General features: G+C 31.0%; 1 protein-coding gene across 4 annotated transcripts; it reads left to right on the top strand.

Annotated features, from left to right (window-relative positions):
- The first annotated feature begins 419 nt into the window (after positions 1 to 419).
- Positions 420 to 16,737, top strand: LOC148608228 (uncharacterized). 4 transcript variants are annotated; one of them, XM_088544533.1, is made up of 4 exons: positions 420 to 558; positions 4,284 to 4,680; positions 10,623 to 11,297; positions 11,788 to 16,737. In XM_088544533.1, exons 2-4 carry the CDS (start codon positions 4,309 to 4,311, stop codon positions 11,833 to 11,835), a joined length of 1,095 nt encoding a protein of 364 aa, XP_088400659.1. In that variant the 5' UTR covers positions 420 to 558; positions 4,284 to 4,308; the 3' UTR covers positions 11,836 to 16,737. The 4 variants fall into 4 exon arrangements, with proteins under 4 accessions (XP_088400659.1, XP_088400660.1, XP_088400661.1 ...); XM_088544535.1 differs by lacking the exon at positions 420 to 558 and adding an exon at positions 8,499 to 8,559 and having other exon boundaries at positions 4,469 to 4,680; XM_088544536.1 differs by lacking the exon at positions 420 to 558 and adding an exon at positions 5,165 to 5,180 and having other exon boundaries at positions 4,469 to 4,680.
- Positions 16,738 to 18,014: the final 1,277 nt, after the last annotated feature.

Below are 18,014 nucleotides of genomic sequence, written 5' to 3'. Positions count from 1 at the left end.
AGTATTTGTGGATTTTTATTTTCATGTGTGTGTGTGTGTGTGTGTGTGTGTATGTGTATTTCTTTGACCTAGCCCACGTATGGAAAACAAATTAGTTACCCCTTGGGAGTTCGACAGTCCGATTTCGAACAGCAAAACGAAAAACAAAAACAAAAAAATGAAGTGATTTTAGCCGGGAAAATTTGAAAGGTAGTTGAAAAGGATATTTTAAATAGCATTACACTGTTACTCTTAATATTCAACGTGTAAATTATTAGGCCGAAATATGTATATAAAACGGGGAAAAGTCGGTATGATTTGTGATTAATTAATTTATTTTATGTTTTATCCTTTTTTTCTCTCCTTAACACTCAGATTTTTTTAAGATATATCCGGAACTAATGCGCGCTTAATCCGACACTGTCTTATGTTAAACACTTCCTTGAACTTCTGGTAAAAAAGTCAATTTTGCTGGAATCCGAATGTGACGTGTTAAACTATGTTTTAAAGGCTTTTTAATGTTGATTCACTTGTCAGTGGCGATGTGAACAGCTAATTAAGAAAAGATCTGTAGACCTGGTATTATTTGATCAGTAATTTTATTTAAAAAAAAACCACACACACACACACGTAGTGACGTACCTATATTACATATACATACTATATTTCGATATGTATTGAGCTGGTCATAATTTACATGATTTCATGTTTTTGTCATTGAATTCGATTGAAGACATGTTTTACTACAGACAACCGAACAAAGTTACGTTTATAACCTGTGGTTTGTCTACTTTATTCAAATGTTAAATCACAGTTATCCTGTCAGAAGTAAAGAACCCATTAGTGGCAGCCATCATTTGAAAATGCATGCCATGTACAAAAGGACATGTGATCTACACTTACATACTCTAACATTCTATATAGAACCTGTTTTCTCTATCTTTACTAAAAATCCTGTCTACAGAAAATCGACAACTTTGACAGAGATGTATTAAATTGTTAATATGGAGTAGGCATTGTCTATATCAGTGAGCACCATGAGCTTTACCATATATAATTGTAACGTCTGTGAAAGACTCATGAGAATAGTAAAGGCAGCAAACGAAGTCAATATAATTATTTAAAAATCTGCTTTGTTATATAATGGGGAAAATGTTTTTTTTTTGATGAATGAATAAAATAAAAATTTGTCTAAAATTTGAATATTAATTGGTTTTTTTTTCTAAAGATCCCAGCCACCAGTCCCCTCTTTTCCCATCACTTTCAAAATGGTTGAAGACTTTGTGGCACTTGGCCATACATTCTAATGTTTAACCCTGAAGGGCATCCATCTCTAGCAACATCCTTTTCAGTTTAAGCGGGTCAACAGTATAGATTAATTTGTGCAGATACCGGAAATATTGCTGTTTTCCAAAGATGGTGGGAATATTTTATAGATATCATGTGACGTAAACAAAATTCAGATGCAACTGACAGCTGAAAATTTCAAGAAGAAAATGATTGTCTTTCTTATCATAGAAAAGCTATGCTCTGATTTGGATAATACAGAGTTCTATTTTTTTCGAGGCAGGTTAGGTTCTTAACAACACCAACATTGGAACAGTGAAAGATACACGTACATACATCTATGTTATTCCCAAACTTTTTAAAAACATATATTCACTTCTTTTAATAAGCAAATAAAAATCAGAAAAGATGGAGTTATTTTTTCCTGAAATGTAATCTTAACCTATATATTTTTCATTTGCTTGATAGAAGGAAATGATGAATTTTCTCTGTAAGGACAGTCACTTTTTGTTACTTCCGGGATTTTACTGTTTTTTGGTTAGTATATTGGGGGACCTTAAGAAAAATAGGATAGTACATGCAAGAACCATAGAGCTTACACTGCTTTGTGGTGCTTACTATTAAAATATGAAAAAGGTGCTACCCTAAATACCAATGAATGGTTTCCAGTCATACATTTTGTACATTAGGTCTGTTATGTACATTTCTTCAGCAGTAACATGGATGAACCTAGTTTGACTTCTGAACCACATTTATAATACACATTACAAATTGTAATAGTACAAAATGTCTTTGGGTAAAACGTCTGTAATTCATAAAGCTGATTACATCATTTTCTTAAACATTGGACACCATACTGTTGACTGTTTTGCCATTCTTATCTTTGTAAAAAGTTACTATGAATTAATTACCAAAGCTTCTGAATGTATTTTTCAAAAACTGGTTTGGTTCTCAATTGCATCCATAATCTCTCACAGTAAATGAAAATGGGGCTGCCATGATTCTATTTTCAAGCTTCTGAATGAAGGTTCAAACTGTATATAATTCAGTGATTTTTCTAATTTTCACCAATGACGAAAATAATGTAGTCTCATTTTGTCACCTGAAATCTTTGAAAGTATAAAAAAACATTAGGAGCTGTAAGTCCAACATTGGTTCAAGTGGCAAAAGTGACAATTTTATTATACCCCCAACCTAATTACAACTCTCAACAGTTGTCAGAATTTTGTGTAAACAATCACCTAATTCACCAACTACACTAATCAGGCACATGGAGTAAATATCCATCTCTTGACCACTCAAGCGTGATAGTTCAGATGCCAGTAACAATTGCTGCTGGGAAAATTCCTTAATCTCTCATTAACTTAGTATCGAAAGAACATAAAAAGTTATTTATCATTTATTTTTGTATATCAAACTTGAATGTAAACCAAATGTGGGTAATTTTGTCACTACCCTGGTGTAACTACATTTTGTAGTTGCATTTCAGCAATATTTACAATCTTGAAAATATCATTTCTGCTATCAATGAATTCCTCAGGGACCAATATTAAATATAACTGAAAAATAATGGCATGAATTAGTCATTAACTCGGTCTGGATCCCAAAAGCAAAGTTGATAATTATGCTAAAAATAGAATCTCATGAGGCAACAACAGGGAAATACCTATATGAAAATATTTATATCTGTCCAATGTAGTACTGGTGTATGAAAAGGCAGCTCTATAGGTAGAACAGTATTATTTATTTCCCATAGGCGACAATAGTGAAACTTTTGATAAAATCACATCTTTACAACAATGACAGAGCTATAAACTGAGCTATTTCCAGTAAAATTTTCATTTCTCTAACTAAAATTGCGATAAAAAAGAAAGATAAAACTATTTTATAGCACCTTCTTGAAAGATAACAGGGAAGTGACCTCCGTAATTAATACTGCAGTAAAGTACCTATGTACATGTATGTACATATTCCTTGTGATACTATCAAAGAACACTTACATGTACATGTCATGATGTATACATGTATTCCTTGTGATACTATCAATGACTATTTTTTAAGTGAACTGTACTTAAGACTGTTTGTTTTTTATTTGAGAACCGATTGATTGATTGTTGGGGTTTAACGTTAGCAGCAATATTTAAGCTATATTCAGGTGATGAACATGAAATGGATGATAAAATGAACATGAAATGATGATGAAGTCAAAATTGGGATGGGACACAATGATAATTGGGGCGACAAATTTTGATTGCCACTGGAAATATGGAGAGGTGGGAAGTGTTAGGAAATTTAGCCTCCTGTGGCTGAGACTAATGGTTCCTACTCTGTGAGAATACCACAGAAGGGTTCTTGTAACATGCGAGGAACTTTGCATCTTTCCCAACACATTGTATCACTATGGTTTGTGGTCAAATTTTCCATGTTATGGCCTGATGCCCCCAGCATGTAACATGCCAGGGGTACCCCATTCCACCAGTTGCTCTGTAGGCAGAGCGACCTAGTCCCTGGACAGGGTTCTGAGCACTATTTAGTCAACTTTTATGACAAGTTTATTCTTTTGACACTCAAACCAGCATGGGGCTATTTGAGACTGTCTGAACTGTTTTCATCTGAATATTAAAAGAATTGCTCTTATTGAATCACAGCTTCATTGTAGATCATGATGATTTTGGGTTCTTAAAATTGTAAAAGGTTAGAATCTTTATAGTCAAAGACATCATATATGTAGATAACAGGCATTAAGTTGCTTGGAAAATTTTATTACAGTAAAAGGCTGTGAAATCATTGAAAACCGAGTGAGGCTCAATACCATGTAAAACACTCAAAGTACAAAACACCATGTAAATCTAATATTAAAGTTTGTTTATTGTCAGCACACAGATATAGATCATTTAATGAAGGACAAAATGTACATGATGTTAAATTAACACTTATAGCTACACAATTTCTTTGGATTTTCTATTTGGAAATTAAATAAGTAAAGAAGGCTAATGTTTATGAATTTTGACTTGCAGATACTAACAGAAAAGACCATAGAAGATGAGGCCTTCCATAGCAACAGCTTCATGGACATTGGCAGTGTTAATTATTGCAGGTCTCCTATGGTTCATATATGTTAATGACTCTGCTTTGAAAAAAATCAGTTTGCAGCATTTGATTCCACGACCTAAACCTTTCTCACAGAACAATGGAGTGCAGCAGGTGAATCATTCAGTAGGATTAAAAGTAGTTTCTTCCACTCTGAAACCTCCATTCAGCACAGAACAGTTAGACGATGCAGCCAAAATTCTTTCTGTTGTGAGACAGATGGAAAACAAAAGGCCCCTTTTAGTCACCCTGATCAACAATGCTTACCTCCCTTTCACCTATAGCTGGTTGTGCAATACAAAGAATATGGGTATACATAATCAGGTAAGGGAAGTAACTCTAAGTTTTATTGAGTTTTTTTTTAAATTTTAATGTAGTGCATGATGTAGCGGTAATCTATTTGCACCACTTATCTAGTTAAATTGCTTACAGTCTTGGTTGCTTACAAGCAGATGGATAAATGTAGATCAATAATTTTAGTAACTGACTGAACTCCTGTTAGTTTATACAATGTAGTAATTTTTTTGTTATAATGCAGACGGCTCTTGATTATTTTAACATAAATGTCTGATTTGATTCTGGAAAAAATGATCTTCCAAGAAATACCTGAGTACAAGTATAGTTTCCATACATAACTAACAAATCAAAAAGAACATACAAATAAAATTCAATATTGTTATGATTTGTATTTCGAAATTTATACTTTACATATGTACATTTTATTTTTTCAGCTTTTAAAATATAAGATTATTGAGTATTAATTTTGAGTTTTTTTTAGTGGTACAAGTTGTAATTAAATTAATTTCAGCCTTGACTTACAAGTGGTAAGCTTTAGCACACGCTTTTAAATCTTGATAGATGCCATTATTATTTTTATGATAGAAAAGAACAAGATTAGAACAGGCATATAAAAATACAAATCTCCTAGAAATATGAGCATTTTAAAATAAATTTGTTAACCATATGTGTACAATGTTAAAGGAGACGTGACACAAAAAATACCATTTTGTGAATGTTTATATTCATAAAACTGTAGTATGTTTAGATGTAACAAACAGTTTCTCATCAGGTTACGGCAAAATAAAGTTAGAATGATTTATTGTGTCTTCACGATGACTGAATTAATATGCATAAATGGAAATTGGAAGTAACGCTCAAATGCCATATTTGGAAATTCTACGTCATTGGTCCTCAATCTCCATTTGAAAATGAATACATGTGCCCAAAAAAATTAATACATCTTTGAAAATAGTTTGTCTATATGATGCAGAGTGGTCCACTGATCTGTGTATGGGTGCAATAATCTTGTTTAGAAAGTATGAAGACTTAAGTTATTCTCGTTTTCTGTCAGCTTTTCATTATTGTAACGCATATATATCCCCGCGTGGTGAATTCACAACTACTTTGCGCACTATTTTTGGACTTGAACAGGAAATTACTACTAAAATAGTGACATGCTGTGTATTGTTCTTTCTTTGCCGCTTGATTATATTAATAAACAAACTAGGTAGACTTAATTATGACCAAGAGATTGCATGGGCGGCCTCTTATCTTTACATGGTTTTGCCACCCGTAACTCACGTGTAAACGCAGATGTTGGAGTTCGATAATAATTGAAGTATAACTGAATTTCTTTTCTCTTACGGATTTTTAAATAAAACATGTCACATGGAAAATTTGATACAATACGCAGTATATATTAGGTGACCCAAGGTGTGTTCAAGGGAGCTAATTTCTGGTACGAACAATATTTTTTATAGGTCATTTAAAATATTCAATTTTAGCAAAAAAGATTTAGAACACAAGGAAGCTTCAGCAAGAAACCCTTATGGTTATAAATTAAAATTATTAAAAGCCAACGAAAAATGAACATGTTCGTATTATTCTCTGTACTGGCAGGGACTTTATATTACACTCCCAAGTACTGGTACTCTTGTCAGGAGTAATGTTCTGTAAGAAGGGGATGAAATCAATATTTTCATTGAAGATTGTAATCAGAATAGTTTAAATCTTAGAATATGAATTTAATTTACTTTATGTAAAAAGATCAATCTTACATGAAAGAACATAATATTTCTGTTTAGTCTTCGAACAGAAGTGATGTCGTTTCACTGTGGATAATCTTAAGTCTTCATACATGTAAAAGTTCAATATTTCTGACATTATCATTTTCCTCTTGAAGTGGTTTAAATTGATAATACTTTAAGCATATATTTGCTGGTAAACCACAACTTTCAGTAGTAGAAATCATGCAACAAATGCAGAAGCCCCACACATTTCAACCACTCGATATATGAATTGAGAACCAATTACATAACACAGTCACGTAACAATTTGGCTAATTAAAATTCATTTGGGTTGGGTCATGGTTGATTTTTAATCAATTTATCTTCAATTAAACAACATAAGTGACTACAAGGGGCATTTTGCTTATATATTTTAGGTGTAATAAATCAAAATAAGCCAAAAATTAAAAAAATAAATTTTTGTGTCACATTTCCTTTAAAGATAAAATACAAAATATAAATAAAAGATCTGCTTTTCAAATGATCTCAAAACAATGTCATCTCTTTCATATATATTGTATTTTACCTTAGGTTACATAGTGAATAGAAAATTTTCAAATCAATAAAAAAATGTTGATTTGAAGTGTTAAATAAACAAATCGGTTGATTTTGTATTTTTGATATCCAGAGAGAAAGACTCCCAAAAAACAAACAGTTTGTAATCTCCCACTGATAAATGTAGGATTTTTGGTTGAATTTACAAATGTACTATATAAAAAGTATGAAAAAAAATACTAATCAATTGAATTGTTCATAAAAAAATTGATTTTACTAAAAATCTTCCCCTTGAGGGAGTCCCTGAATGGGGGAGAATCTCTCTCTTGAACTGTTCCTAAGGTAAACAGGTGTGATTTTGATGGGGGAGAATCTCTCACTTGAACTGTTCCTAAGGTAAACAGGTGTGATTTTGATGGGGAGAATCTCTCACTTGAACTGTTCCTAAGGTAAACAGGTGTGATTTTGATGGGGGAGAATCTGTCACTTGGACTGTTCCTAAGGTAAACAGGTGTGATTTTGATGGGGGAGAATCTGTCACTTGGACTGTTCCTAAGGTAAACAGGTGTGATTTTGATGGGGGAGAATCTGTCACTTGGACTGTTCCTAAGGTAAACAGGTGTGATTTTGATGGGGGAGAATCTGTCACTTGGACTGTTCCTAAGGTAAACAGGTGTGATTTTGAATGGTTTATGTTTAATGTGTTTTACTGTAAAACACATGAAGTTTATATAAAACATAGAATTTCTTGGCATTTATTATGACATTTCTGGTTGATTGTAAAATCATGATCCACTTTAAAATGATTTGCTTACAAAAGACTCTGAACAACAATTTTCTATGCCAACTTTTAAACTTCTTATATACTACAAATGCATATACTCCTTGAGTTGTTTAGGTTTCACGCACATACACAATACTTAGATGCATGCAAAATGCTCACCAAATGAGGAAAGAATGCTTCTGTTGTGCGTATAAGTGAATGCTCCTATTGTGCATTAAAGCGCAAGATAAAAGAACACTTCCAGCATCCATTTAAACACACATTATTCAAATTCTAATAGCGTGTTTTTAAACACATGATATACAAATGCTAATAGCTTGTGTTTAAATGCATGAACGACAAATGATGACAAATAATAATGCTAACAATTAATGAAGAAAGAAAAAATTAAAAAAAAAAAAAGTTTTATATAGAAAATGCAAAAAAAAAGTTGTAGTGAAAATGTAAATAAAAAAAAAGCTGCAAAATGCAAATAATGAGTTTATAAAAATAAATACTATAGTAAATGCTCCTATTATTCTGTCATACATTAAACACGATAAATAATGTACGGATGCTAAAATGGGAAACATGGAACTTTCAAGGAGTGTATGATTTTACTAATACATGTATAATCTTGACTACTACCGGTAACTGGTACAAGTATGTATGTATAGAAAAAAATGCTTATCCCTTGTGACCATGTCAAAAACTTATTATTCACCAATGTACAAAACATGTACAAGATTTAGAGCCTGGGTTTTAATGATTTAAAGCTACTGCAACCAACATCCATGATATGTAAATGTGTCTAATAGGTGCCTTAAAGAAGACATATATTGGTATAAAACAGATTTATGTTTCTACAGTCCAGCCAAGGTTAGACTTTCAAGATATTTTTGTGGGTTTACATGTATTGTTATATCATATTAGATTTCTTTTTCTTTTATATTACTAATTATTTTTTTTTTATTTGAATATTATTTTCCTCCGCTGTTAACCAGGAAATGCTGTCATCATCTTCTGTTTCCCCGATCAATATTCTCATTCACATTTTGAAAATACTGTACCTTAAATCATTCAACTAATATTCTAAACATCTTTGAAGGAAGTACTTATTGTGTTACATTTCTTGCCATGAAGTTAAAACTGCAATAAAAAACTGTATTTTACAGATATATTTTTTGCAGAAATATATTTTAAAATATTATACATAATATGACATGTGTAAGGCTGAACTTTTAATAATTGAGACTTGATTGATTGAATGATAAGCCATGAGTAATGCATTTTGTTCAATGAATGATAGAAGCAAATGTCATTAAATTATAAATATTGAATGATAAGTTATTGAGAGATATGTATAAAATCATTGTGACTTACAATTATTTAACTTAGACATTTTTTATAAAAATAATTCAATTCAAAATTTGAAATGGAAGGATTTAATGAAATAAAACAGATTTTTAGAATTGCATAACAGTAATATGTAGATAGCAAAAATATAATTTTGTCAAGAGTTGGAGATCTGAGAGCTAAAAGAAAAGGAGGAGACTGATGACAATTTTTGCTTTTTAATGCATGGCATTGATTGTAACACATGACCTTTTATTTTTAATCATCTATACTTAAGAGGCTTATCCATGTGTCAGATAATTATTACTAAACATAGCATGTGCATGGAGGTTTTTAAAATAATTACTTCATACACCCATCTATCCAGACTGGACTTATTATGGTAATCAATGAAACTTGGTTGAGTTGTACATTAATATTGATTTAAACACCCTTAAATTTTTATAAATTTCCAATTTTAGGATTAGAGTTATGGGACTTTGTTCATATGAAAGGGGGATTTCAGTTTTCGGATAGTAAGTTAGTGGTGGTTGCACCCACCTTCATGAAACTTCAGAAAATAGTATATTACTATTGGTGTTAGCTCCATCTGTTATTAACTTCGGATTCTCCGTTTTGTGGTTTTAGACTTAATTCATAGAATATTCCAATATTGCATGATAACTTCCAAATACTTCAATCAATTTTCATGAAAAATTTGTTGAATTGATTTGGTTTTTTTTAATAAACAGAAGCTCCTTTTTTAATATTTTATATTTTGTTTCAAATATTTAATTACAGTCAAATTCAGAGCTGCATCAATGTTGAATTTTGAGTCCATATTTGCCCCATCTGTTCAGGGTTTGACCTCTACAGGTATACCAAATGTTAACCAGCTCATAGGCAGTTGGGTCCTGGAGATATTTTATTTATTTCATTTAATGGAAATTTACTGTATTTGTTTATAATTGAGTTATGGAATTGTCTGTAAAATGTACCTTATTACTGAAGTAGGGTCACTCTCAATGTCTAAATCACTCAGTCAACTAGACATAGAAAAAAATCTGTACACATTTATTTCTGAGATGACAATTTATGATATGCTATGTTTCTGTTTTGAAAAACACATTGTTACTTACAGATATAGGATTGCATTAGATGAACTTTCAGTATTTATACTGAAGTGTGACCTAACGTATGAACAGGTGATAATATATGGTCAGACAAAAACTTTGACAGTTTTGTTTTATATGTATCATTAGAATTCAGGAATAAAAGTAAAATTTAGTAACAATTTCATTAACCAGTTAAAGAGCTAATAACTCTTTCAAAAATGTAATTTTCAAACTTTCCTATGGAAACAATCATACCCTTTGTATGATATTGAAATCAAATGTTTGAACAGACAAGACTTCCCTTAGTAAAGCTGTATTGTCCTGTCAGTGTTCTACATGTAAATTTTCTGTTTATCAATTCATGAAATCTGCCTGATTCTTGCAAAGAAGACTAATTTACATTTCAACTGAGCTTCACAACAACATTCACACAAATAACTTCATTTTTATGAATATTTAACTTCAGTTTGACATTATCTGCTTATTTTATAGATCTTGATCATAACAGCAGATACAGAGTCCAAAGAGAAGCTAAATAAACTATGGCCAGAAGTTAAAACTGTAACCATTAGTGGTTTATCATCTAAAGGTGACCAGATATACAGCCATGCAGGGTATGTTAGACTTATGATCCGTAGGACGGAGGTGCTGTTGAAGATTCTTCAGAATAATATAGAGATATTTCTTTTTGAGGTGGATTGCCTGTGGTTGAGAAACCCAGTTCCAGTTTTGAAAGAAAATAAAGGTTATGATATTTTAGTCAACCCTGTTGGTAGCAGGACTGGTGTCTATGCTGGGGGTTTTATCTATCTATTTCCAACTGAAGCAACCAAATATTTGTGGAATGAATTGAACACAATGTTACAGAAGTTAGAAAATAGAATTCGACTTCTTCCTCCAGGGAGACCTATTTCTGAAGGTGAAAATGATCAAGTTTATTTTTCAAATCTTGTGAAGAAAAAAGTTCATGGTTTAAAACCCAAGGTATTACCAGTAATAGAGTATGCTGATGGAACTTGGTATAATTTTCCTGAAGAAAAAAGGAAAGCAATGAAACCTTATGTAATCAATAATAATTGGGTTAAAGGCAATGAAAATAAGATAGCTAGAGCAAAAAAGTGGGGACACTGGTTCATCAAGGAAGATAACTCTTGTGACATGATTCAGGTAAAAAATATTGTTAAAAGTACATGATAGAAGTTATTGTCTATGAATGTTATTCGAGGGTTTTTTCTGTTTATAGAACATGTAGCATCACTTTCATTTTCACTTCCTTTTATTTTTGATACTCACAGGTGTGTATGCTGATAAGTATGGATTTGAAAATACACTACATGTAATTCTAAAATCCATTCCTATGCCAGGTTTTTTTATCTTCCATTTTTAATGTGTAATTTAAACTTATTTCAGTGCGGGATTTGTTCAGTTATTATTTAATCATCACATTTTCAACATCAACATTCTTGGCATAGGTCAGTCTCATGAAGTTGAACAATATTACCCTTTGCAAGAATTTTGCTAATGGCAATGGTTTTTGAGTTATAAAACATGATTTTTATAATGCCAAACATTTAGGGAGTTGCAGTCATATCTACACAGTTATCTACACAGTCATAGAAAATCTATTTTTAGACCATAGTTATTTTGTTTCTTTCAGAGAATTCCAGCTCAATCTTTTTACATATTTTTGATGAGTTTACCTTAAGTCTTTCAGAAGTTATAAGCACTACAGTGGAAATGAGGTGCCTTTAAATTATTTCAGGAACAAACAATGATATAGAAGAGTTTAGTATAAAAAAATGTGGTAACCCTGTTCTTCAGTTCTTTATTATATTTCGTATGACAAATAAATATAATTTTTTTTTGAATATTAGACAAACTTTCAGAACTTTGCTTATGGTATTAGAAAAAAATAGAATTAGATATTAATATGTATTTTAAAGTATTCAGCTGTTAATAAATCAGTGTTACGAGATTAATCAAAGAGATGTACTAAGTTGTGGTTAGCTGTTAAATATTTCACATGATTTTGTTTTGATTTTTGTATTGAAAGTTGTATATCTGAGCTTGTCTGTGTTTTTTATGATAAAAAATGTTTTTATAATTGTATTGTATAATTTTAATGCAGTGTTGTATTTATAACCTGTAGGTGAAAGTCAGTAGACAATGAATCTTATGCTTAATCTTGATTGTATTTACTTCATGTTACTTTATTCAAACTATTTGCATTTTTATTTTCCATGTATTATGAATTTAAACTCTAAATCTCTTCATGGAGAGAAAATACTCAAGATCTATCTGTGATCAGAATCTGTTAATTATAAGCTATGTTGGAGTTCTTGCCCTTCTTCAACATCTTTTTGCTATTATAAATGTTGTTACTTAAAAAAAGTTTTCTCCTCAGAAACTGCTGGACAGAATTCAATGAAAATTGATATGATTGTTCCTTAGGTATGAGCATTTGGAATTTTCATCCAAGGAAAACATGGCTGCCTTTACAATGAAAGGATGGTGTTTATCAAGCCAGATGAGCACTTCAGGATCTTTGGAGCCTGTAGTCTGTGATTCTTTGAGTATTTTATTTTCACTTCTATTTTTCAGTTACATAATATGCTCAATAACTTTTAAGATATGAAAAATAGAAAAGCATTTAAGATTTTGGAGTGAAAAAATTGGTTAAACTAATGTTTAAATTTTTGTAGAGCAAGTCGTCTTAGGTGTAATATATATTGATATCATAATAACCTTTAAAAAAAGTTGAAAAATAGTTGAGAAATCTTAGATATCTCCATGTAATTGAAAATATTTTGGTTTTACCTTAAATCAATCAAAACATTTTGTTATTTGCAGTTAAATGCTTCACAAAATTGTCTTTATATATATTTTTGTGAGAAATAAAGTGTTATGTATGTGATGTTCTGAGATGTGGGTCGGTAATCATCTCCATGTATCTATGACATAGAGATATCAGAGTAGACACTAAATTACATTGTTGTCATGTAATAATTTAATTTCAAATGTAACACACTTTCTGATTTGATGAATATTATGTCATGTGACAGTGACATCATGAGCCTATTTTGCTGATTTACTTTTTAAATTTTGATACTAAAATTGAATTATAAGGAATGACTGTTATTCTGTCTATTTGAAATAACCTCAATGCCATGTGGTTGAGGTTTTTTCCTCATAGACTGAAAAATTATAAAAGTCATTCCTTAAATGTAGTTTTGCTTATTCACTGCAAGTAATTTCTACAGTCAGAAAAGGTCAATTCTATCATTTCTATGCAGAAGCCAGTAGGGATGTAGAAACAGTAAATAAATTGCTTGCAATGAAAATTCTTTAATACAGACATTTTTAGTATTTTGTTGTTTTTTTTGTGTGTATCATGTATTATTTATGAACAGTGGTCCTCAATTTCATTATATACTATAACTAAAGTGAATGGTTGTTCATTTACTACATGGAAAATTTCTAGTCTGTAAGTAATAAAGGAGAAAAGGGGTATTTTTTATTCTAAGATAACAGTGTTTTCATTAAGAACAGGCTGTAGGCCAATTTGCATGTTTCAAACACCTGTGTGGCCAGTTCAAATGGAAAAAAATTACATATGATTCATTTAAGAATTAATAGATTTGACCTGTCCAAATTTTTATTTGTCCTTTGGGGAAATAAAATAGTGAAAACACTGCAGATGATAGAAAGAATTAAGTATATTAAGGTCCACGGTCCTACAAGTATATTAAGCTCCAGGGTCCTACAAGTATATTTAGTTCCAGGAATGTAGACTTTATCTATTTGGATTATGATATCTCTACACATGTATTTTGTTGTATTATTATGTTAATATTTTTATTAAGAGTATAAACTTGAAAAATATGTCGCTCGTGTAGTAAATTACGCAGAGAGATTCAACCTCACTCTTTTTAAAACTAAATGTCATAGACTACATATAGAAATGGGCAGATATGCTTTTCCCAAAACACCCATTGAAGATTTTGTAACAATTGTACTGAAAGGCATTGGAGGATGAGAAACATGTGCTATTATTTTGTTCAAAATATAACACAGACAGAGCTGAACTTCTATGTAAATGTTATACAATAACACTATCTATACCACTAATTAAAGCTCTAAATTCATTGACTTTTAATTAATGTTTTATTTGCAGAAATATCGCAAAATTTTTTAGTAAATGTTTTCAGCTAAGGTCTAATTAATACTTGTAAATGCAACAATAAAAATTTTAGTTCCTCATCCTTTATTGTGTACTAATACAGTTATTAATTTATAAAACCCTCATGCATTCTTTGGATTATGGTTGTCTCCCTTGGACTTTAAATTTACAATTTAATCTGCTATCTTCGATGTATTCCTTTTATTTTATTTTACTTGTAACTTTATCTAGTCCTATACATTATTTGAGCTTTCTCATAATAAAATAAATTGAATTGGAATAAGTATATAGTCTGGCATCTTCACCAGTAAGAATGAGTTCAGGAGAATTAGAAGTGTACCAGTAATTATTTTTTTTTATAATTTGAAATTAATTTTGAGCCATTTTTGGGAAAAAGTAGGGAAACTCTTATTAGGGGCACAGCCTTATTTCAGATCTAATTTAAGGCAAACAATATCACAGCATTATCTATTTAACTTACCAATTGATAGTCAGCATTATATACTGATTTTATGACTTGTGTTTTTTTAGTTGTTTATCCAATGTTCTTTCAATAATAGTTTATAGTTGAACATATTTTACACTATTTATGATTTCTCTGTGTTTGATATGAATTGTTAGAATTGAATTATAGTTAAGATTTAAGTTACTGAAGGGAGTTAGAACAACTTCTTATATTCCCCTGTAAATTCTGAATTTTTCTTAACAATGTTTAAGCTGCAGTACTATCAATCTTTTTTTAAATGCATTAAATTTGACTGAAATTTTATCATTTGACTTAAATTTGCATTGAAAAACTTGCATTATGGAGTTTAAAAAACATTACTGGTGCATTTCTCTTCACTGCAAAATTTAAAATCAACTTATAACTTAATTTAAAAATTGCATTAAATCATGCACATAACAAATTTTATAAAGTACTGTCTAAAATGTAGAGGGACCAACAGGGTATGAATGTGTTTTATTATTATTATTTATTATTATATATTTGTTGTGAATATGGGGAGACAATGGCTACTTATATTGAGAAAATGGTAGCAAATTAACAGTTTGTTACCATAAACTTATTCCAGTATTATTTTATCTGTTTATAATTTATATAATGTTCTTGTTTTCTGGATGTATAAGTACTACATTGTACTTACTTTGTCTATTGTGTTTCTCTATTTTTAAATAGTTTATTAGACTTGAATGCTAGTATCAATGTAATTATTAAATTTAACTCAAATTACAGAAATTATAGTGGCCTAGTTTTTAGTTTTGACAAGTGTACCAGTATATTATATTTTTAAGAACAATGTCGAGGATAATCAAAACTTATTAGAATTTTTATTGTCATGCATGGAGAATTTGTTCCTTAATTCTGAACAAATCACATGCAAACTTGCATGCATGAAATTTTAAAATACAAAAAAAAAATGTACTATAAAACAGAATGGTAGTGAAAATGGTGCTAGTAATTATATGAACAAAGGCCATTTTAACTGATCAGTGGAAGGCCCAAAAGAGTGAGGTTTATCCCCCTTTTTTTGGAAAATGGTGCTAGTTTCATGCTAAAATTAGCAAATTTCAGTCTTGATGGAACCAGATTGTAGGTTACAGACCACCAATTGAACCAATGAGCATTTGGAACGGACCTAAAAATAGTCCTACGCAGAAATTACCCCCTGTTTCTCATAGTGCTGTGAAAAAAGTTCTCATTTTATTTTAAAAATTTAAGCAGTTTCTGAAAGGAAAAACATTTCTGTACATTATATAGGTGCATTTTGCTTCTGGTAATGTGACGCCTAATCTCCAGAATGATTTCTAAATATACACCTATCGTGTGAAAACACTGGGATTTCCTATGCTATTTATAGACCCTTCACTTCCGGTGACCAGTACTGCACTGCAAGTCTGCTAACCCCATATGCCATTCTGAGGATTGTGAGCTGACATATGTAGAATTATGCTGATATATAGTCCTCTGCAGGTTAAAGTTAAGGTAAAGTCCAGAGAAGCCATTGATTATAGTGAAATTAGCGTAGAAGCCTATGGGAAGTGGAATTAGTGGTTTCTAGCCTGTGTAGAAAGTTTCATTTATTTTCCAGTTAGAACAGTATTTTGCCCACACATTATATGATATAGTCTTATGTTGTGTTTATCCAGTTGATTTTCTGACCTTCCATACAGTCAATGATAAAGCCTTTTTGCTTTATTGGTACACATCTCTTTTTTATTTACTTGCATTCTCATAAGTTTGTACTTTAAACAGCTTTATAATTATTATTATTGTTTTTAATACTCTTCTATCACAAAAGCATAATCCTAGATAATATAGCTTTACTTTTATAAGGTCATTGTTAATGCAATATTTTGTATCACATTTATTAATTGTTTGACTTTGTACATGGATGTAGAATACTTTTACAATAAATATAAATTTCATTTTCGTTAATTTATATTGTAAGGGCCATATCAAAGCTCAGACCTTCTGCTATATATCCTTTCTTTTCTTATTTTACATCAGTAAACAATTTGCGGTCGAATGATGGTATCATGCTGTGGTTATTGTCATTTGGATAATAACTTGAGTATTAGTTCGTAAGGACTATAACTTGATTATAAGTTTGTTCCGACTACAACTTGAGTATACAAGTTCGTTCTGACAAGAACTTGATTATAAGTTCGTTTCGGAAATGACTTGAGTATTAGTTCGTTTGGACTGTAACTTGAGTATTAGTTCGTTCGGATTATAACTTGAGTATAGGTTCGTTCGGACTATAACTTTAGTATAAGTTCGTTCGGATAATAACTTGAGTATAAGTTCGTTCGGTCTATCACTTGAGTGTGTTCGTTCGGTCTATAACTTGAGTATAAGTTGGTTCGGACTATAACTTTAGTATTAGTTCGTTCAGATTATGACTTGAGTACAAGTTCGTTCGGATTATAACTTGAGTATAAATTTGTTCGGATTATGACCTGAGTATGAGTGCGTTCGGATTATAACTTGTGTATTAGTTCGTGGATTTCTTTGAAATTGTAGTACAGTGTAACCGGTCTTAACTGAACCCTGAATTAACCAAAAACCTGCTTACACCAGACAACTTTTGAAATCCCATTGTGTTAGTTGAAATGTATTTTGAACCTGAATAAATCATACCCCTATCCAAACCAACCGGTTTTTACAGTCCGAAAGGGGTTTGGTTTAGAGAGGTGCCATACAACAAACATATTACTGATTACTGTTGTGACTTGAACTGATAAAGAATTAGGAGCCAGAAACAAAGCATTTTCCTGGTGTACAGAAAATAACTTGAGCGATAGTTGATGGATCACTTTGAAATAATACCAAAGGCGCAATATCCTCAAAGAAGGGCTGGGATTGATTTTTGGGGTTGTGCTAATTGAGGAATAAGGGGACAAAAAGGGACCACTGCAGTTTTGGTCAATTAAATTCTTTTCTTGTTTTAAGATATTTAATTGCAATTAAAATAGTGCACCAGGTCCACGTTCCCAGTTTTTAGTGGAGTCCGAGTTGCTCATTTGCTTTTGTTACTTTGTATGTATATTATTTTAGTTACTTTATGTTCTTTGTTGTGTGTGTCTGTTTTCCATGTCTGGTCTTTGTCCCTAGATTACATTCTTTTGATTACCGCTAGAACCCTGGTTCTCTTGTTTATTCTTCCATAATTGCACTTGCCTCAGCTGTTCAGGATTCTACG

The sequence above is a fragment of the Perna viridis genome, chromosome 9 (assembly GCF_037379345.1).
Source record: "Perna viridis isolate PV_CMFRI_1.1 ecotype Kerala chromosome 9, ASM3737934v1, whole genome shotgun sequence".
NCBI classification, from domain to species: domain Eukaryota; kingdom Metazoa; phylum Mollusca; class Bivalvia; order Mytilida; family Mytilidae; genus Perna; species Perna viridis.
This window is presented reverse-complemented; position numbering and strand designations above follow the sequence as displayed.

Excerpts from the sequence above, each read along its gene's own strand:
- LOC148608228 (XM_088544533.1), top strand. The coding sequence starts at position 4,309 with ATGAGGCCTTCCATAGCAACAGCTTCATGGACATTGGCAGTGTTAATT. Across the intron at positions 4,681-10,622 it reads ATATGGGTATACATAATCAG|ATCTTGATCATAACAGCAGA; the intron begins GTAAGGGAAGTA and ends CTTATTTTATAG. Across the intron at positions 11,298-11,787 it reads ACTCTTGTGACATGATTCAG|AGAATTCCAGCTCAATCTTT; the intron begins GTAAAAAATATT and ends TGTTTCTTTCAG.